The sequence below is a fragment of the Mauremys reevesii genome, linkage group 1 (genome assembly GCF_016161935.1).
Source record: "Mauremys reevesii isolate NIE-2019 linkage group 1, ASM1616193v1, whole genome shotgun sequence".
Classification (NCBI taxonomy): domain Eukaryota; kingdom Metazoa; phylum Chordata; order Testudines; family Geoemydidae; genus Mauremys; species Mauremys reevesii.
The window spans coordinates 178,234,973-178,257,817 of record NC_052623.1 but is presented as its reverse complement, the minus strand read 5'-3'; the positions used below and the strand labels follow the sequence as shown (position 1 = coordinate 178,257,817).

Here is a 22,845-nt window from a genome sequence, read left to right as displayed (position 1 = left end):
GTCCTAGATTTGTTTTTGCATGCTCATACACTGCCCACAGACACTGGGAGAGAAATTTCATTCAGCAGTGATAGGACCACACCTCTGACCAAGACTTTCTAATCTAATATCAGATAGATCCCAGGACCCTGCTTGCCTGAAGTGAGAGCCATGATTCCAGCCTGACGCTAACAAAAGTTTCCCCTATCTTTTCCTTTCTCCCATCTTTGTGTTTGGGGAAACTGACTGGACAAAATTTGCAGCTTTGTTGCAAGTCAAGGACATTTTGATTGTTACATCATTAAATTCCTTCATTCAAGAAAGGGCTAAAAAAAAAAGCTGGCTTTGTAATTTGTGGGGTTTCTTTCACACTTAGGTTAATTAATATACCATATTGATATTGAGAAGTTAAGCCCAAGATCATAAAAAATAATTTAAAAAAAAGACACTCTAGCCCTAGCCCCAGCATTAGCCGTGTGTGTGTGTGTGTGTGTGTGTATATATATAAAAGCAACAAATGAATGACCTGCTAACCATGACAGGCCCCACCCTTGCTCTAACCACTAGACCTCAATCCCCTCCCAGAGCCAGGCCAGGAGACACTGCAATCTACAGCTGAAACAGTACTCTCACCTCTTCATCTGAACTGTAGTCAGAATCCCACATCTCAGCACTGGCTGGAGGCATGTCCTTGGGGAAAAGGATAGAGAGTTATTGGTGAATGGGGTCAGGGAGGGGAAGAGAAAAGACAAGCTGACTAGGAGTAGAGGTGGAACATTTAAACCCACAAAGAAACAGACAACACTGATGCCAGGCATATGTGAAGCCCCAGACTGGAATAGCAGTAAAAGGATTACAGGCCAAGATTAAGAGTAATCAATTTTAAGGTGGAGGAGGGGAAGCCCAGGACTAGAATAGCCTGAGGGTGGGGTCAGATGTCACCCTTGAGGAAGATCACAAGAGCTGGGGAGGAGGGAAATCAAGAAATCCAGTACTCTATTGGAAGAACAAAGGGGGAGGGGGAAATAGGATTGAGGGGTATTGGCATAATTGCTTGGGAGAAGGAGCGGCTCAGGACTGGAATAGCATGGGTAGTGCAAGTCCAAACTAAGTAGTAGCATCAGCAGAGCTGCATGGGTGTTGAGGGGTGCCCAGGACTCCAGCAGCAAGAGGAATAGATGAGATAGAGAGGCATTTGCAGTATGTGAGAGCCTATGTGGCCACAAAGATAATTAAACACACCCACCTGTTCCATTTCTAGCACTTCAGCTGTGAGTGAGTTGTTTAGATAGAGGGCTAGATCAGGAAAGCTCCACATCAGCCAGGCAACTGCTTCAGTAGTAGTATCCTAACCAGAGACTCCCAGTTTTCTGAGTCTGGCTAACACACATTTATTATTCATCCTGCCTAATTGTTGCCACATCCTATTGGCTTATAGCTCCTTTGTCAGGCTAAGACCCCTCCCTATATTCCCAAAGACTGCTGCAGGGAGAAAAGGTCTGTGGGTCCCCCTTATATTCAGCCATAAAATACACTTGTTTAAAACCAGGTAAAGCTGCTAGGGGGCAATAACGCCAAACTCAGACCCACAAAATCTAAGAAACGCAGTGTCAAGCCATGCACGGCACATCACATCACACATGCATACCCACTCATAAAACATGCTCTTAATTCTTGTAGCAAACCCACCCTACTCAACCACTGTCATCCTGTTTTTTTTTTAAAGGTGTTTTTTGTTTTGTATTGCTTTTTTTAACACAGTAATTTCCTAACTATATAACTTTCCAACTCAAAGGTCCCCAGAAAATCAAAATGTGCTGAGATTCATATTTTCAAGTTCTTAAAAAAAGTCTGGACAGAAGTAAACTAGAGGATCACGATGTTCACATTAACAGGAAAATCCTACTGAAACCTTAACTCTGGACCCACTGTCAGGGCCTGCATATTATTATTTTTATTGTCATAGTTCCTAGAGACCCCCAGTCACAACTGGAGCTGAATCTCATTAGATGCTGTACAACAGAGTAAAAGAACATCCCTAGATTTAACACCAGAACTCTTGCAAATTTGCCATGTGGTATTTGATGAACACAAGTGATCAGAACCTAAGTCCTCATCCAAATGATGAATGTGCTATAGCAAGTCAAGTATGACTTCATAGTGACTTGGAGTATGTGCCTGCACAAGGCCATCAGAGTGAGCGAATACCCCTCCTTACACCCCTGCATGAGCTGCCTGGACCTTGTGTGTGTACATATAGGGGTCAATGTGACATTGGGGTCACCTGCTACTGCTTCCTAGAGAAGGTAGGCAGGGAGTGTGTGGGAAGGGAAATGGGAGGAGCCTTGGCTTCATCCTGAACCATGCCAGCCAGCACAGCCTAGTCAGCATTGGGAGGGTAGTGTTTTGCTGCTGGCCTGTATCACACTACAGCTGGGAGCTGCACTACAACTGGGAGCGAGCCTCCTAGCCCGGGCAGACAGACTCTAGCAAATCTCAAGGTAGTGGCCTAAAAATAGCTGAGTGGATGTTATGGCTCCAGCAGACACTCAGGCTAACCACCTGAAGCAGGGAGTAGGGTGGGCTCAGGAGCCCAAGCTGCTGCCCAAGCCACAACTTCCACACTGCTACTTTTAATGCACTAGCTCGAGCCCCATTACTATGAGTCTGTCTACTCAGACTGGGAGGCTTACTCCCAGCCGCAGCGTAGGACATACCCTCTGAGGCTCAATGCCTCCTGGGGATTGCATCTTACACACAACCTCTTGCTCAGGGCTATGTCTAAAGACACCCTCTAGCCCATAATTAGTAACTGGGCTCTAAACAAGGAATGCATTTTTCAAACACATTGTCATTACATAATACAGATACATAAATTAATTTTGTGGCCGCTACGATTTTGCTCAAAATTTAATTACTAACTATAGTTTAAAGAAAAAAAGCATATTAGTAGATGAGAGAATTAATTCAAGACAAGTTTTAGGATTCCAATAAAATGGAAAGTAAAACCAAACTTAAAAAGTACATAACTGTGGAATTTACTATTTTAACTGAAGGTCTGTAGGTTATAACTAAGCCTAAGATTTAGTCACGGGTATTTCTAGTAAAAGTCATGGATGGTTCATGGACAATAAACAAAAATTCACAGCCCCTGACCTGTCCATAACTTTTACTATAAATACCCCTGACTAAATCGTACCTGCAGCCTTAGTTTTAACAGGCTTCCTGTGGTTTTCAATGGACACTCTCTGACTGACACTTCTGTCTGACTTTTTTTTATTAACTTAGCATTGCTACATGTAGCATCTAAGAGGATTATAACTGAAAGCAATTGAATTACTTTATGCCCTTGGCAGCACTTTGTGCTCATTGTGTTCCATGTACAGCCAGTTAGACACCTATCGTGCAAAGAGTTATGCATGTGTTTAGCTTTATGCATGTGAGTCCTCCCCTTGACTCAGTGAAGCCATGTACATGGACAAATATAAACCCATACTCAAATTATTGTAGGATCAGGTCCTTAGTTATTAGTTAGTTATGATATTTGGGTGATTTTTTCCAATAGTAACAAGGAGAAAAGCGATATTTAAAAAATATAATAATGTTATAATGCCACAGAAACTGGCAGAGAGATCCAGGAACAAGTGAAGTAGTTGAAACTGTTTTTTAAAACTGGCTAGAAGTCAAATTAACAGTGTCCATTTAAAAGAATTTAATAGATTCTTCAGATGAGAGTTGGGTGAATTTGGTAAACACATGGAAAAAACAAAGGCAATTGTGGATAGTGCATGATTTTAGGGCAGATTAAAGAAGAGCTCAGAAGTGAGTAGGGAAAACTAATAAGAACATGGAAAATAATCTTTGATGATAAATAAGCTAAATATATAGCAATCACTGGTGTTTCTAATGAACTTGTATGAAAATGACATGTAAGCTAAGCACCTTTTTGCTGCATCTAATGGACCTGGCAAAATGGTGCCAGGACTGAAGAAAAGTCATCCCTTTTATATGAGGACTTCCTGTACACTCACAATTTAATTTTCTTTCTTTTTGGACTTGTTTAGTGATAGATACTGCCACCCTTCCTGACTGACATCAAGTAGTGCCTTACAACTGAGGTTGGCAGAATTTTGTCTTTAATATGTACCAAATAAAAAGCAAGAAAGAGAGAAATATTATATTTAACCATAAATATTATACAGTAAAATACTGTAATATGTAGTAAAATGCTAATTAATTCAAACAGATTTTTTTCGGAAAGTTACAGAAACAAAAGAGTGAGGTTCTTGTAGAGAAACAGTGAAAGCCTTCATGCCACCTTATCAGTGCTGGTACCTAAAGTTAGTCACCTCCATCTATATTTAGGCACTTAAATAAGCTTTTATTTTTGGGCCCAGCTTTAGGCATCCAGTATGAAAGGTATGAATGCCAGAAAGGGCCATTAGATTATTTAGTATGACCAGCTGTACAACACAGGCCATAGAATGTCACCCAATTTTTCCTGTATTGAGACCAATAACATGGGTTTGACTACCAGAAAGGCATCCAGTCTTCATTTGCAAGTTAGGAACCTAAATACTTGTGAAGATCAAGGCCATGTGAGTTGTCCAAGTAGGGACAATTAGCCTTCTATTTTTCAGCTAACCTGAAGTCTCTACCCAAGTCTCAAAATGAGAAAACTGTCTCAAAATGAGAAAATTAAACGTGGTAATGTGGCAAAGTAAATGATGTAATATAAAGAGTACTCCAGTATTTAATACCTTTTAAAGAAATGTCTCCTAGAGGAATTAGCTATAACAATTTTGGGAAGCACTAAGTCTGCATTTGAGATAGGTTAGATACCTTAAAAATTAATGAACTAGAATTGTAGATATCCTGGGTATTGACTTCTTGAAACACATGGTTAGTTTGCCACTCTGAATATAAATAACGCCATATATTGAACTTCTGTGCTGCTCAATGATTTGGCAACAGTGCTGTGTGCTACAGTATGCATCAGTCAGAAGGAGATCAGGTTGTTGACCAAACTGAGACACCAGCACAGAGTGAACACATTCTGAAAGCAATAAGCTTAGTCTCTCAGGAAAGAAGCAAACTGCTCATTGTCCTTTCAGTAGCCCCAGCTGAACACATACAAAGCTATACAGTTACCAGATCTAGAAGGATTCTAATGTAAATCAATTTTCTGTCACTGAAGGTAGAATCACTGATCCTTATAAAACGGAATATGCCAAAATTATGGAGTGGAATTATGGGTTGGAAAGATGCAGTAATAATGGGCCAGATCTGCTGATGTGAATTGGCATAAATTGAATAGGTGAGTAAAACTCATTTGGGACAGTACCAAATCCCATCTGCTCCCTTCTTCTGTGGGAGGGTAGCAGGTAAGTGTGAACAAGACAGAATGGGGCCTGGAAAGTTTATGCAAAGGGGAAATATAGAAATGTGGTAGCATCTGATACTAGAGGACAGCCACCAAGAGTCTTCCTCGGAAAATATGTGGAAGAGGAAAAGGGGTGTGTGGCCAGGAAGAAGGGTGTGTGTGGGGGGAAGCGGAGGAAGCCAAGGAACAGTCACTATATGTGGCAAATTCTCCTGACAAAACAGCAGAAAGCATGTCAAATCATCAATTAATGCTGCATAATTTAATAGAGTGTGTTCCTTTTTGTAAAAATCAAGTCCGTCCCAGATGATTTGATTTTTATAAGCGAATGATTTTTACAAGCGGAACTGTAAAGAATAGATGAAACTGACTATTATGTTTTAAACAACTGGCTTTGTTTATTCAACTGAGAAATGTCTCATTTACCATAACTAAATTCTTTAGACATAGATATTCAACATGGAACAAAACCACACCAACATTCTAACTGAGCAACACACTATTACTATATTATTATTACTGAATCAGTTAGCAGGTGTATTTATTCAAGGCAATTATGAATACTGTACAGCATGTTACAGCTTCACACAAAGTGTAGGTTAGCAGAGCTATATACCTCTAAAGGTAAAGATCCAAAGATAAAAATTTTAAAAATTTTTCAAATAAACTGCAACAAATATAACATATGAAAGTGCATTACACTGAGTTTTATAGCATAAATATAATTGCAAAACAACAAAATGGATGTTTAGTAGTATTGACTCACATTATTATTTATTTTAGAGTCTTTATTTTAGAGACTTTCTGTCCCTGGAGTGGCACGTCTGGCACTGTGAATGCATAATGCAATGGCACAGTCGCTGTTTGATTACAAACTTGTCCGATGTTCCCTGGATCATTGCATGATCCACTACATTGTTAACCAGCTTTTCAAGGCAATGTTGGAGGCTAAAATCATTGAAGCCCCTGTACAACAGGCCATTTGTCAATTTTTTCATCACATCCTTCATTTGGGTCAAGGATGGGACAATTACTTTGTCGTTCAGAGTCCACCCCGGCATCATTTCGGGTTTCACTTCAAATTGGTCTCAGATCTAAGTCACAATGTCCTCATCAGAAACAAGTTGTATAACAAAAGCATTGTCATCAATGTCTATCCACTCTTCACATTCGTGTGCACTCAGTTCTCTTGGTGGCTCAATAGCAATTGCGTCCCTTATGGGTGCTATGACCAGACCTCCCTTTTTCCAGCAATTCTGGGTTGTTGAAGCATTGACATCACACCAGGCATTTGCAAGCATTAGAATGGCATCCAAAAGACTGATCTTCATGGCAATTTCCATAGCAGTAGCCTGGCTGTCCTTATCATCAGTGTGATGCACCACCATGTGAACCATTTGCTTGTGATAATTCCCTAATCACATGGCTGAAAGATAGAAGTTGTGTTCTTTGGGAAGATTCAAGTGGGATATTTCTCAGTGCTACATCTTTCGTCATGTGGTCTGTGCAGTTGTCCCAACTTTCACTCCCAGTCCTTCGGCCGCTCACCGACTAGATACCCCATCATCCAGGCAGATGAATTGGCAGCGTAGTGGACTGGACGATGTCTCACATTTTTGAAAGACTGTGGGTTTTGACTTTTTCCAGTGGTCTTTTTCTTACCAGTCATAGAGCAGTAATTGTTTCTTTAGACTTCTTTCCTTCGTTTATTGTCTGATTTAAAGGCGAGAGTCCCACCAGGCAGGGCTCGAAAGTAAATTTCACGTTCATTTGTATTCAAATGTCTTCACCAGCAAAATCATGTCTCATTTCAATCCACTTCTTTTCTAAACATTCTTCACGTGACCTAATGTCTATGTCTTTGGGCTTCTCCATGTATTTTCTTAAAAATAATCCCCTCTCAGTTTTTTAAAGGGCTCAAACCAGCCAGTGCTGGCCTTAAAGTCAGTAACGCCCAGATCCACCACTAGTTCTTCTGCTTTCTGCATCACCAACCATTCACTTGGGCCGGGGGGGGGGGGGGTGTATTTCTTTCTCTGGCATTTCTGATCCACTTTATAAGCATCACCTCAACCATAGGTGCCTTGCCTGATCACATCCTTTTTCTGTCTCCTTCATTTTGTATGATGCTATCCTTGTCTTTGAGAATCTTAGACAATATAGGTGGTGCAATGCCCAATGAGCTGTAGTCTTGGGAAGACTATCATAGGACTCCAGGAGGTGGTATTTTTCATCTGCAGAAAGCATTTCTTTTTCCTGCCATGTTGACTCACACATAAACAGGACAACTTGTTTTTTCTACACAGGAATTATACTTTTTGCGTGCTATATGCCTAATAACATGAGATGTGATCAAATTCAGATTCAAAACAGCTTAATTGCCTTGTTACGTCATTGCACTTGATCAAGTATCGTATTACATGTAGTCAGTTTGCCCTGAAATTATTCTTATAAGTGGATTGCTTGATTCTTACAAGTGGGGTATTTAGCACGGTTAGTATAGGAATGATTTTGTCCCAGTGGTTTTGATCACTATATGTTGTTGATTGTTCTATCAGTAATTCTTATATATGGAATACACTTATGACAGAATCTACTTTAAACTTCCCAATGTGAACCCATATTGGAAGGGTCATGATGGGAACCAGTGGAAGGATGGTAAAGAAGCTAATCATACTGTCAAGTCCTGGGAGGGTGTCTGGAGCTGTGCAGAGGCATGGCAGATACAATTTCAATTCATTGACACTTTATTGGCATAACTTACTATGCAGGTGTTGTCAAAGCAGAAGAAAAAGAAGTCAGACTCTTCAAGTATTGGTGGCATGTACAGCCCATCTTGGATGGAGCTTCACACAATTTTAGGGGTTTCATCCTCTGCATCAGTTTATCATTATCATCCCTTCTCAATTCAGTGGCAGGTTGCTAAATAGCACAATGCAGCTTTTGACATCTCTCTCTCTCCCTTTTCTGCACCATAAGGCCTGGCTTTTCCTCATTGCTCTTTGATGGGACATGCTCTATGATTCCTGATAATTTATAGAAATATCTTCCCCACAATTCTTCAAGTTTACACACATGTGATAAACCTGTGGGGGTTTGGCTGCCATCATTACCTAGATATTTTCAGCATAGCCATGCTTGGGTGGCCACACTCCATCTCTTCCACAATGCCAGTATTGTCAAATGAGGAATGGGTGGAATTTCAGAAGCCATGGAGATCTCTGGTTAAGTTCTCTACTTTTGTTTATTTTTGCACAGGAAGCGGCCATATGACCCCATGTGACTATTTTGAGACTGATACACCGTGGCACTATAAACTTGGAAAATACTAGAGACCTCACTAGAAACTTGAAAGCCATAGTGGAAAAGTCTCTATCAGCCATATAAAAACACAAGTCCTATTATTAAGTAATAAAAAAAGGTTGGGAACAAAATGCTGTATATTTTAACTATATTTCAATTACTGTTTAGAAACCTAACACTGGGTTTTTCAGTATGAAAGACGGTCTCACATATTTCTAAAGCAGCTAGGAAATCCCTTAAATTTTTGAAAATCCATTCTAAACTGAGATATATGCCTACAAGACCAGTTATAATAACTGTTGAGAGGAAAAGATTTACAAATGTGCCATATACATGGTTAGTAGCTGGAATCTGAGGGACAAGTCCTCAAAGAATTTGTATAGAAGATGTCCACTAAACACGATGGTCTATATTAATCATGCCCTGTAATAAAATAAACCACTCACAAGTACTGTACACACATAAGCAAAACAGTTGAGACCATAATCCCAAACAAAAAGGCATTGGGGGTGTTCTTTTAAAGTGTTATAAACATAATTATACATAATGTATCAAAATAGTAAACTGAATGTGGCCACAGTAGCCTAACAGAGAACATGAGAGATTCTCTTTTACAAAAATAAGTAGAAAATACATGTTTATTCATATTCTTATGGAGAAAAACCCTTAATGGCAAAAAATCTTTACACACTTAATAGAGATAATCGCTATAGGGCTTTACGGTCTGGTCCCGAATATAATGAACTCTATGATAAAGTTCTCATTGATATTAATGGTTCAGGCTCAAATCCCTGTAGTGTAGGGGATCTACAGAAATTATTCCAAATCTATGGAGAGTGACATGCCTGCTGCAGAATTCTATAGTTTGGCTAAAAACTCTCGAGCTAGGGATTTCATTCTCTAGTTGTTTCTATAGGACATTTCCATGGTGATATAGCACAGTATGACTTTTAAGATCTAGATATGGGCCAAATGAAAAGCCCTGATTTGAATCCCCCTCCCTGAAATATGGATGGGGATGGTTGAGTATCTCTCTTGGGTGGCGGCTTACAGGGAAAATCCCACATGGTTCTCTACGGTCTGTTTCCATAACCATTCAACCAGGAAACCTGTTTGGCGGAGATCCAGTTCCAGAATGCAGGAAAATCCTGCCCGGGATTGAATGCCCCCATCCATCTTGCCAGGTATCCGAGCAGTGAAGCAATACAGAGCAGCTAGGAGTAAACTGACCCCCTAGCCTGCCACTTCCCTGCACATTCAGCAGTTTGACAAGGAAAGGGAGCCAGCCTCCTGCCAGACTTTGATGGCAAGGCTGACACGGGTGTATGCAAATCGACCCCGAAGCGCCGGGCTCCCGCCTGCCGCTCAGAGAGGTGGAGGGGCTGCTGCCGAGTCCCCCCTTCTGGAGCGCGCTGGGTCCCGCTCGGGGCCATAAGAGCTGCGGTGCTGCGCGTGGGGCGGTTCACAGCGGTCCGGAGGGGGCTGGCGGCAGCAGCAGAAATCGATAGTCTGGGGCTGGGGTTTTCCAGGCACGACGCCTCGGGCTGGCTATATAACAGGGAGCATCCACACCCCTCTCAGCAGCAGCAGCAGGAGAGAGGGAGAGCGGCGCAGGCAGGGCAAGGCGCCGGGGGAGAGAGCCCGGAGAGGGGGGACTGGGCAGCCAGGGGGCAGCGGGCTGCTCCGGCCAAGGGAAATGCGCGGAGCTGCCGCGGCTTGGGAGCTCTGAGAGCTCGCGGTGCTGCTGCGAGGGGGGGACCTGTGGCTGCTGCTGGAGCATCTCCGGAGGGGGGAGCAGTGGATGCAGGTGCAGCAGCCCGTGCTTGGTGCCGCCTTTGTTTCGTGCTGGGACCCTCCCGTCGCTATGAGCGCCTCTCCCTCCAGAGTGATCCCCCTGCTGCTGGGGGCCGCGATGCTGTGGGGGCCGAGCTGCCTCTCCCTGCGAGTCCTCAGCGGTGAGTGAGCCAGAGAGGGAGGGCGGGCGTGGGGAGCTGCCCGACGGACACTGGGAAGGGAACTGTCTGCCCAGCTGCAGCCGGTGAGGGCCAAATCTGCGAGCCAGCCCCGCTGAGCCAGACCTTACTCAGTCAACACTCCCACTGACTGCAGCGCGAGCTGCGCCTGGCGGGGGCTGCTGCTGCTGCTGCTGCCGGAAACCTGGTTTGATTCAGGAAAGGGCAGAAGGCAGGATTTATTTAACGGGGGTAGGGCCAAACCATGCGTTCCCCACTCCGGCCGAACTTCCACTGAAGTTTTGGCGGAAGCAGGACTGGAGGAGCTAGCCTGAGAGTTCAGCTTCGAAGAGATCCATCTAGTGCTTCTAACCCACTTCCTCTCTCTGTCATCACCTTTCTAACGGCCCCCATCAGCACAGGGGCCAAAGCTGGAAGACACCGTCTGTTTAGGGACAAATCCTGACGTTCTTCCTCCGTCCCTTATACAGGCAAACCCCCCTGAAGTCAGAGCTAAGGCTAAGGGAAGACTGCAGGATCTGACATTGCTCACAATAGCCCCAGAGAGTCTTGCCTGGGTTAAAGAAATCAGAATATGCTGTTAAATTAGTTAATGGGATAGGGACCGATTAAAAATAAATGTTGTGACAATTCACACTTAGGTGACTAATATGAAGTAATTGTAGATGCTATTTATTCTGTGTTGTCTCTCTTTTGCATTCAATCGTTCTGATCAATGAAAACAAGCTAGTCAGATTCACCTTTGTTTATAGTTGTCTTCTGGTCAATTGCACATAAAAGTTCTCATGGGGTGGCAATTGCTGCGGTCTGGATTCCAAATAGCAGTCATTTTTTTTTTAAATCTACTTTCCACTGATTTTTTTTTAAAGAAATAGTTGAAACTTCCTCCATAAAATTAAGACAACATGATAATGATAGTGACGTTTGATTTTGAAGGTACTGAGATCATCAGTGAGTTAACTTCCTTTACTGGCTGCAAACACAGGAGAGGCTGGTTCTAGAAAAAGAATTAAATCTGGGACTTTTTTTTTTGTAAACAATGTTGAAGGTTTTGCTTTTATATATAAACATAGTTATAGATGGAGGGAGTGAAGATGTGAATTTACTGATTGATTTTTGTTTTCTCATAAACTTGAGAAAGTTAGATGGGAAGTGCTCATTAATGTTGGATGCATTGTAGCCAAGCATCCAAGCATTGTGCAGTTTTCCCCTGCACAAGTCTGAAATTCACCTCATGTCCACCTACTGTGCATCTTTTGAGAAGAGATTGTTTGTTGTAACTGTCATTTTTGTAATCTGCATAATGAGCAGCTAAATCTAAACAGAGACTGCCAAACTCATTACACTCAAAAGCAAATTTAATTCCAGATCTTCAGAGATGAAAAGCTAGATCAGCAAATCACTATGATACATTATGATCTGCAACCTCCCCAACATAATGTTTTGTAAGGCATTTTTTCTGCAACCAGAAGACAAGATATTTTTAAACATCTTGCTAAGCTGCAAGATATCACTATTTTTGTACCTTAAATTAATTATTTTTAAAAGGATAATAAAAGGTACATGCTGCAGCACTTCTTTGTGTAGGATATCTTTATATGCACATCCATCTTTAGTTATATAGGATTGTTCCTTCTTTTTATGGTAAAGTTAGAAAAGACTAAAAAGAAAACAGCATAAGCTTTTTTGTATTGTGTATGTATCTTCATTTGCATTATCTTTTGTGCTACCCCAAAAGGAAGAAGATGAAAGCATATCTGAAATGTGAGTTCAACCACAGTTCAAGAGGTTTACGATCCAGTTCTGCATTCCTGGCACACTCAGCGTCTGATCCAAAGTCCAGTGAATTCAATGGAAAGATTAACATTGTCTTCAATGGGTTTTGGATCTGAAAGCTGAAGGCAATGGGAATCTTGGATGCACAAGGAATACAGAACTGAGTCCACAGATTGATCCTGATGCATGATGATTTACACTGTTGACTACACTTAAGAACATAAGAACATCCATACTGGGTCAGACCAAAGGTCCATCTAGCCCAGTATCCTGTCTTCCAACAGTGGCCAATGCCAGGTGCCCCAGAGGGAATGAACAGAACAGGTAATCATCAAGTGATCCATCTCCCGTCACCCATTCCCAGCTTCTGGCAAACAGAGGCTACAGACACCATCCCTGCCCATCCTGGCTAATAGCCATTGATGGACCTATTCTTCATGAATTGATCTAGTTCTTTTTTGAACCCTGTTATAGTCTTGGCCTTCACAACATCCTCTGGCAAAGAGTTTCACAGGTTGACTGTGGGTTGTTTAAAGAAATACTTCCTTTTGTTTGTTTTAAACAAGCAAATAAGGTTGAAGATTATGTTCTCAAATCTTGTATGGGACATACGGTACATCCTTAGAAAAAAATAACACAAAAGAAATACTCATGAAAACTAAATGCAGTTATAATTATTCTGGAAACTGAATAATTATAACTGCATTTAGTTTTCATGAGTATTTCTTTTGTGTTATTTTTTTCTAAGGATGTACCGTATGTCCCATACAAGATTTGAGAACATAATCTTCAAACAGAACTATATCTTTTAGTGAAAATTTGTGACTATAATTCATAAAGGACCATCTGTGTCAATAATGTTTTCGTAATCAGGCTACAGTACCTATATTTTTTTCAAACTGTGGTTCAAACCATTGTTAGATTCCTATTGAAAGGCACATTTACAACACACTATTTTTCAAACATAAAATTAATCTTGTATGTGATTACGCTATATGGGGTTATTTGTGTAAAAATACGTAAGATTTGAAGCCAGTTGTAAAAAGAAAAAAAACATTAAGGGTTGTATTGGGGTTGCAGTAGTCAAAGCTAGCTTAAGTGTGCAGGGGAGCATTATACCAGGCAACACTGTCCAGAACATAGAGGCTCTGGGGTGCTGAAGGGAAACTCCTCATTTCTGAACTGGGGCCAAACCCCTGCCCTGCCACATACACTAGAACTGTCTAGTCCTATAGGCAGTGTTAATACTCCTGGGCACTCAGGAAACAGAAGCACCAGCAGAGGTGTGTAGGGTACACTGTGCCATCCTCCTCACTCCCATCTTGCATATCTGCCCATGAGCAGCAACAATTTGGTCTTAGACATGTATGTGTGTATATACACATTAGTCTAAAATATCACAGAAGCAGAACTTCAGATGGTGCTGACAAGAGGAACTGGAAAGTTATTAACTTTCATTTTAATATACACTTCTACCCTGATATAACGCTGTCCTTGGGAGCCAAAAAATCTTACTGCATTATAGGTGAAACTGCGTTATATCGAACTTGCTTTGATCTGCCGGAGTGTTCAGTCCCGCCACCCCCGGAGCACTGCTTTGCCGCATTATATCCGAATTCGTGTTATATCGGGTTGCGTTATATCGGGGTAGAGGTGTATCACATTCTTTAGGAATTGTGAATTTCCTCTCCCTCCCATTCCCTCCCCACATCAGTTACATTTTTCTAAGAACTAGAATAGAGAACATTCTTCATTATGGGCTTATGCAATGCCTACTGAAGTCCATGGAAAGACTCCCATTGAGTTCAATAGGTTTTGGATAAGACCTAGTAATAATACTTACATATCGACAAAGTGGTTATGATAAATGGCAAAGACTGTGAGATACAATGACCCCTGCTGTATTAGCATAAGTGGTAGGGATCACAAAAAAGAATGCTCTGCTTTTTAAAATGGCTTTCAGATTTTTGGCTAATTTAGTTCTGTAATGGTTTTCCATTTTTTATCCTTTTCCCTCTAAGCTCGTGTCTCTTACCCACTTGTTAACATATTGTTTTGTGACTAATATCTAACTAGCTAGAGAAAAGCAATTGGCCTATTACTGTTTTCAGCAGATTTTTCACATTATGATGACACATTAGCCATAATTATTTTTGATGCACAAGTTGTTAAAGAAAAAAAAAAGTAAGTGCTCTTTACTTTTTAATATAAATGTATTGAGATTTTTTTGTGCGCTATTCTACATCCTCATATGTCAGAATGTCTGCAGTTGGCAGAAAAAGAGGTTTTAAAGGAAAGTAACAAAGTAGGGGTAGGAAAAACTGCTGAGTGGTACATAGCCTGCATTGCTGTCCCATGACATCATAAAGAACATGAAGTGATGATAATGCAGTTTGCAAAGATGCAATTACTTTAAGTATCTATTGGGCAGGAAAGAAGCAAACTAATGTTATTACTAACCATTTAACAACCTATGTATTAATCATAGTCAGTATACCTTAATGACTGATGTTTGCTGTCATTTTATGTTTCCCTTTTAAATTATGACATTTTTCTTTACTATGGCAAGGCATGTGACAGTAGATTAAATATTAACATGGAATTTTAAAGCAATATATTTATTTGAATGGGGAAATATTTGGATGTATAAAGTATTTCCTAAGGTGAGAAAAATTAACATGCAGCAGATAAAGAAACAGCATAATTGCTCTTAAATTCTAGGGCTATTTACTTCAAATGTCTTTAAGAATAGTTTTTGTTCATTTATGTAGTTTATGATCTGATTTGCTAAAATACTACATTCTATGTGTGATGCTCAAAGCAGTTAGATGGTTAAAGATGCATATTTTTGTACAGGATAACAAAATGAATAGAGATAAAGCCAATCCCTGTGTAAATAGACACAATTTCATTGACTTCAATGGCTTGCTTGCACCATCACTGAAACTGGCTCACTCGGTTTTAATCAAGATATTTTTGAAATGACAATATCTGTGTTATTTTTTTAAGATAATTTTTTGCAAGACTGTTAGGTTTAAAAGAAATTTGAAACAGTATGTAAAACAGTGTGTTTGTTTTTTAAAAAGAAGGCTAGTAACCTAGCCTAGGAAAGATATCCTACCATGTTTTTGGTATTTTTCATATTGGTGAAAGTATGGTAGCTTCAGGGCCTGGCCCACGAGAGGTATCACTAGCAGTACTGGATGGCCTTCCAGGGAGAGCTGAGTGACTTTCATCTGTAGCAGAAAAACCCACCATATACTATACAGTGGCATGGCTGTTGCTACTGAACAGTGCCCACTCATGCTTCACCAATTAACAACACACATTTCAGCTTTCTAGTTGCAGGTCCCTATTCAACTAATTGCTTAAACTGGGGTTTTCAAAGGAGTGTAAGGGAATGAGTGGGAATGCCCAACTCCCACTCAAAGGCGGGCACCTAACTCCCTTAGGCCTCATTGGAAATCTTAGCCTTAAACATGTACTTTAATGGATAAGGCAATGGCTTTCTAAGTCGGAGATTGTGGGTTCATGTCCCATCTGGGGTGAAAACTACTTTCTTGAGGGGGATAGCTCAGTGATTTGAGCATTTACCTGCTAAACCCAGGGTTGTGAGTTCAATCCTTAAGGGGGCCATTTAGGGATCCAGGACAAAAATCTGTCTGGGAATTGGTCCTGCTTTGAGCAGGGGGTTGGACTAGATGACCTTCTGAGGTCCCTTCCAACCCTGATATTCTATGATTCTATGAAACATTGACTTCATTGGGACTATTGATATGCTTAAGTATTTTGCTGAAACAGGACAAAGACTGGAGAATCTATTTAGTAAACAAAAATACTTCTCAGAAGCATAACCAAGGAATAAGGCAACATTATGTGGCAAGGTAGCCTATGTTAAGTACACTGGAAATGTCTGTACTTTGTTCCGGCAAAATATGTGGAGTATATGGACACTATATCAAAATACACCTCTACCTCAATATAACGCTGTCCTTGGGATTCAAAAAATCTTACTGCGTTATAGGTGAAACCGTGTTATATTGAACTTGCTTTGATTCACCGGAGTGTGCAACCCTTCCCCCTTCCCACCCTGGAGCACTGCTTTACCATGTTATATCCAAATTCATGTTATATCGGGAAGCATTATATCGAGGTAGCGGTGTACATAGTTTGTATAATCTCAGATGCTTTGATGAAAGGGTTAAGACCTGGTTGGGTAGGTCAGGAGTATCCTCCTCAGGGAGTTATTTGATTCTTGGTGTAATCTGTTCTATTTTCAAAGTGAATGGATAAAGTATTTTAAAGCGATATTTACGTGAGTGTCAGGGATCATAGTCATCTTTGTCAGGGATGATTTTGCAGTATCAGAACTGAAGGTGAACCCCATCAGAGGGTGGGAATCTACTTCAGTTTAGTGGCAGAGACTTGAACAGGAGCTCCCAAAAGCCTTTTCCCATGCTTCATGGCACAGTAATAGTTAAAGCAAGTAAAGATGAACCTGGCTATGTGGAATACTTTGTGTGTTGGTCATTTTACAGCTGTGCTCTTGGGGTGAGGTAAAATGAATATAATTGGACTCAAATGAGCAAGTCACACCTTCCAGAACAACTTTTCCTTTTGAATAATCTCTCCTCACTCTACCTTGGATGAACTACACTGCACACTAAGGCTGGGTTTGTGGGACCCAGGCTAGTGGACTTGGTGTTTCCAGGCCCATACCTGAGCAGCATTGTAAACCTGTGTTTACAGTTGCTGGACCTGGGTGTCGCAGCTGCGCTGAGCTGGCCATACTGCATTATGCAGGTCTTCTGGCTTGGGTCTGTGGCTTGAGCTGCATTCATACTACAAAGTAACAGGGCTTAGACCTGAATCACAGCAGGAACTGTGTTCTGACCCATCCCCCTAGCAGAGTCCTAGGACCACATCCTGAGTACTTGCTGATCCAAGTTAAACTGATTTATGTGTGGGCAAAATAGGGGAGTGGGCTGAAACCTGAGTCAAAGCCTGGGCTTAGTGTGCAGTGTAGACATACCCTAAGGCAGTGTTTCTCAAACTGGGGCTGCTGCTTGTGTAGGGAAAGCCTCTGGCGAGTTGGGCCAGTTTGTTTACCTGCCCCGTCCGCAGGTCTGGCCGATCGCGGGTCCCACTGGCCGCGGTTCACTGCTCCAGGCCAATGGGGGCTGCTAGAAGCAGCGGCCAGTACGTCCCTTGGCCCACGCCGCTTCCAGCAGCCCCCACTGGCCTGGAGCGGTGAACACGAGCGGCGGCCCCAGTTTGAGAAACACTGCTCTAAGGAAGGGGTGCCCAATCTTATTACACAGGAGGGCCACATAAACCTAAACACAACGTTGTGTCGGCCAAACAGATTCTACATATTTTAATAAGATTTAAAGTCACCTGTATTGATTTATATTTTAAGTCAGCTTGTTTCATATCATAGAATCATAGAATCTCAGGGTTGGAAGGGACCTCAGGAGGTCATCTAGTCCAACCCCCTGCTCAAAGCAGGACCAATTCCCAACTAAATCATCCCAGCCAGGGCTTTGTCAAGCCTGACCTTAAAAACCTCTAAGGAAGGAGATTCCACCACCTCCCTAGGTAACCCATTCCAGTTCTTCACCACCCTACTAGTGAAAAAGTTTTTCCTAATGTCCAACCTAAACCTCCCCCTCTGCAACTTGAGACCATTACTCCTTGTTCTGTCATCTTCTACCACTGAGAACAGTCTAGATCCATCCTCTTTGGAACCCCCTTTCAGGTAGTATGTAGATAGGTTGTTTCTATGTATAGTATTGTCTGTTTACACACTCATGTAAACTAAAATGTTGTAAACATGACAACAAAAGGCTAATGAATTGGCCAGTAGTTTTTTGTGTTGAAGCAGGCAGCGGGCCTTATGAAATACTCTGGTGGGCCGTGTAGGGTCCACAGGCCATAAGTTGGGCACCCCTGCCCTAAGGGGCTAGCAGCAACTTAACCACAAGAGTTTCTGCAGGATCCAACAATCTTCCCCAAAGCTCATTAGATTTAAATGAATGCTTAATATTCTCTTGCTTGTAGAAAAGTCATACCCTATTGTCATTGACAAAAAAGTAGGAACTTTTAGCGGTACACAACAGTTACTGTAAACTGAAGGAGTCTCTGCCTTACTATCACAAAAGGCCATATACACATTGTTTAAGGTTAAAAGTTACCCCCCACCTGAGTTTTGGCTTTATTACTAAGGGTAACTCAAACTAAACATAACAATATAAACTCCAACCTATGCCTTCTCCTCAGATATGACTTCACCAACATTCCTACCTTGGACCCCCACCTGCCCGAGGCCCTAACTTCCCCTCTAAAGAGCTATTCCCACCTCTCTTATATACAGTGTGGAGTTTAACAAGCCACACCTGCATCATTGAGTGAGCAGGGATTAATTTACAGGGCCCAGAATCTAAAAGGTATGCAGGCATCCAATTCCAATTGATTTCACTGGAAGTTAGAAGCCTAAATAACTTTGAAGCTCTGGGTCCAGCTACCAGGGTGGAGTCACAGTAGAATCCAGCCACCCTGTCACACTCCAGGATCATAGTATATCCCATATTCTTGCTGGATAAAGCCAAACCCATGCCCCTGCTTGCATGCACAGTCAGTGCGGAGTTGACTGCATATGACATTTCATGCATCTTTCAGATAACACAAAGATGCAAATGAAAATGCTAGTATTTGGGGCATCATGCTGGTTTATGTTACGCCTGGAGAATGTTATGTTCATAAACCCAGGAAGAGATAGTACTAATCCCCATATATTTTACATGCACGTGCGTTTGCACACACACATACACACACACACACACACACACACACAATTTTATCTGACAGACATAATGTAGATAACCTTTATTTAATAAATAATCCAGATTAATTGAACTCAAATTGCTAAGAAGTGGAAAAATCATTTCTATTTCAGTGAAATGAAACCTTGCACAAGGCAACTCAACAAAATGGATGGTTCTCATATGAAAAATGACATATATTGAAAAATGATTGATCACCTACATTAAACTTAATGGCTGGGATTTTAAGTATCATTTGCTTATAAAAGCAGAAAGAGGGAATAAGAAACATGTTTTGATACTGCAAAAATGTACACAAGTACCTACGTTTATGCATGTGACATGTCCTATTGAGTGAGATTATGCAGCCATTAAAATTAAGTATGTATGTAAGTGTTTTCAGGATTGGGATCAGGGGAATAGATATATTCACTGCTCCCCTGACTGTCACACATATGTTGTCTAAGCTATTTAGACCCTGCAGTTTCTGCCAGTGGCTTCTCTCATAATGCTTACCACAAGCTATTATGTAGGCATACTATGTCTGGCTAAAAAAATGTCTCGGAAGTCGATTCTGGAACAAATTGCTACACTGAGATTTAAGAGATGGAAAAAAGACCTGTCTTTGTCAGTCTCTCTGTCAAAACAAGAAATTTCTATGAGAGTTATTAAGTGTTTTCCCCAGGCTTCAGTGTTAAATGGCTCACGTTATGTGGGCTTCCATAGCTTGTCTTTGAAATGTATACCATGGCCTAATTCATCATTTCCCAAACTTTTGAAAGCTGAGACTCCTTCAGGAAAATGAAATGAATCACAGCTCTGTGAAACTCTGCCATGTTTTGCTAAAGGCCTACCCAAAGTGAGCAGTCATTAAGGATAGATCACGTCGATGTTCTTATCTTATGATTCTGCCTCTTATTTCTTATATGCTTTGATAATTAAAGGATTATCTTTAGCACCTAGGCTAGCACCCATTGAAATGAATGGGGCAGTTCACACCTGAGATGTATAGTTTCAGGCTCTCTGTAAATGTTGGCAGATATTGCTGCATCAGTTACACTTGGGAAACATTTTTCAATGTTTTCTACACAAATGTAATTTTTAAAAAAGGGAAAGCTGAGATACTGGAAAACAATTTAGAGACCAGTCTACACTACATGCCCACACCCTTAACTAGTCCTTCCCATCCCTCTCAGTCTGTTGGGGAGGGATGAGCATGCCCTATACTTTGTGAAATGCTAGGCTAGATGATCTTGTTTTAAGAAGTTCTGCCCTAATATTCAAGCTCACGGATGCTGCTCAGTTTCAATGCACAGGAGCAGGCTGCATTGAGCGCAAGGCTAGCATCTATAGTGGCACTTTCTCTTCAAAGGGAGGAGGGAATTTATAAGGGTATGAGATTATGGGATATGAGTTTATAAGGGTTTATGAAATTATAAGGGTATGAGACTCATTTTCTCTACAGGATGCAGGAGAGCTGGACCTACACAAGATAGTGGAGAGCACATGCTACAATTTGCACCAGGCTGGTACAGTCACTGTGCTCCCAGAACTCTGGGAGGTGTTTTGACTGCGTGAGGCACAAGAATCTCAGGGTGCCCCCTGTGACGTTGCACTCCATATGATTTTATGAAAATATGCTCATGAGTATGAATATAATGTAACTGGAATATGCTTCATGCAAAATATCTCTTGTAAGATATAATTACAAAGCTTATAATCTACTGAGTGTAGTCATCCTATTTGTATAAATGTACCACTCTTGTATCTGAAACTAGAACTATAAAATATAACTCTGAGGGCCTATTGTAATTATGCAATGTGTGGGCCATTAATGGTGATTTGGAACCTTGATGGCTCCCATTAACAGGGGCCATTAACTGTGATGGTTCTGTTTGCAAGCAGGCCTTCCTGTGAGTCAGGCTGGGAGGAATGAAGGCTTGGAGTCTTACAGTGACATGTGATCATGTCACATGAACTGGAATCCATCTTTAACCTGGTGTTTTTCCATTGAGCAGGAAGGGTGGGAACCCAGAGGGACAAAGGATTCCCACCTTCTTCAAAAGATATATAAGTGGGTGGAACAGAACAAAGTGGCAGGCATCATGAGAAATCCCATAACTACCACCTGAGCTGGAACAAGGGCTGTACCAGGGGAAAGGATTGTGCCCAGACCTTGGGTCTGTGTTGGAGTAGACTGGTATGTCTGTCTCAGCAAGACAGGGTGCTGGACTCCCAGACTGGCAGGAAAGCAAGGGCAGAAGTAGTCTTGGAGCAGAAGTTGGCAGTTCCCAAGGGGGTTTCTGTGATCCAACCCATCACACCCCCATAACAGGGATGGTGCTGCTGTACACTGGCCCTTTATGTGGTGGGTGTCTGCCATGACCAGTCCTATGATTTATAATCACAAGGCCTATTTGGTCAGAAAGCAGTAAAATGCATTTATTACAACTAGAGCTAAATGGGTCTCACATTTCCAATTTATGCAATGTTAAATATATAGCGCAGAACTAATGCCAAAAATAGACATTTTCCACTTAGATGAAAAAGCAAAACTGTCACATTTTAATAGATATGGCAAAAAAAAAATGCTATCAGGAAATACCTCATGGATTCTTTTTCTTCATAAAGCATACCTCTTACACCAATGAATAAAACCATGTTTAATTTGTTCTTTCAAAATAGATATCCATTTCTTAGTTGAGGCAGCATTTACCGTGTATTGATTCAGGTAATTGTGATGGTATGCTTTTTCTGCAGGGGTAATCTACGAACGCTGAAATATTGATTAGCTTGTTCTAATAAGAATTAGACATCAAGTCACTTCCTTCCATCTCCTCTAGATCTAGGTTTAGACTTATGGAACATGCCTCTGTACTGAGAGTTTAAGGTGCAAATGAAGTGGTCTACTCTTCCCTTTGATCAGCGTGCATAGCTCCCATTAGTGCTGAGGGGAGATCATTATAAGTAGGGCCCTACCAAATTCACAGCTGTGAAAAATGCATCATGGACTGTGAAATCTGGTCTCTTGCATGAAATCTGGTCTTTTCTGTACTTTTACCATATGCAGCATTTCTCAAACTGGGGTCCCAACCCAAATGCTATTTTAAAGGAGCTGCAGTATTGTCACCCTTACTTCTATGCTGCCTCCTGAGCTGCATGGCCTGAAAGCATCACAGAAGTAAGGGTGGCATGGTATGGAGGGGTGTCGTCACTTTTTTGCGGGGGTGCTATCATGGGCTTGACATGTTTATATTTTGTCATTTAAAAATAAGTATTCATGCTTTGTTAAGATTTAAATATCTGAAGCTGTGAAATTCAAGATTTTAAAAATGCTATGACTGTGAAATTTACGAAAATGGACCATGAATTTGGTAGGGACATGATTATAAGGTTTGATATTACTCCTTTCAGCATGTGGTGAGTGTGTGTGCAATGCCCTGTTTCTTAGGAAATTTGATACTGCATATCTTATGCACAAAGACCAGCTAGTGCTGGAACCAAACCCTCCCAAATTTTGAGAGTTCAGATAAAGTGGAATCTGGATTGGATCCAAATCTTTTTTGTTCAGCAAAACAAAAACCTAACCACAAACCACTGAACTTTTGTA

At 41.3% G+C, this 22,845-nt stretch overlaps 1 protein-coding gene across 1 annotated transcript in view; it reads left to right on the top strand.

Moving 5' to 3' along the window:
* Window positions 1-10,363: 10,363 nt before the first annotated feature.
* CHODL (chondrolectin) overlaps window positions 10,364-22,845 on the top strand; it is a 44,644-nt gene continuing 32,162 nt past the window's right edge. The window contains exon 1 of the mRNA XM_039497807.1: window positions 10,364-10,620. Within this exon, the coding sequence (XP_039353741.1) occupies window positions 10,467-10,620 (154 nt within the window). The 5' untranslated portion in view covers window positions 10,364-10,466. The remainder of the gene's footprint in view (window positions 10,621-22,845) is intronic.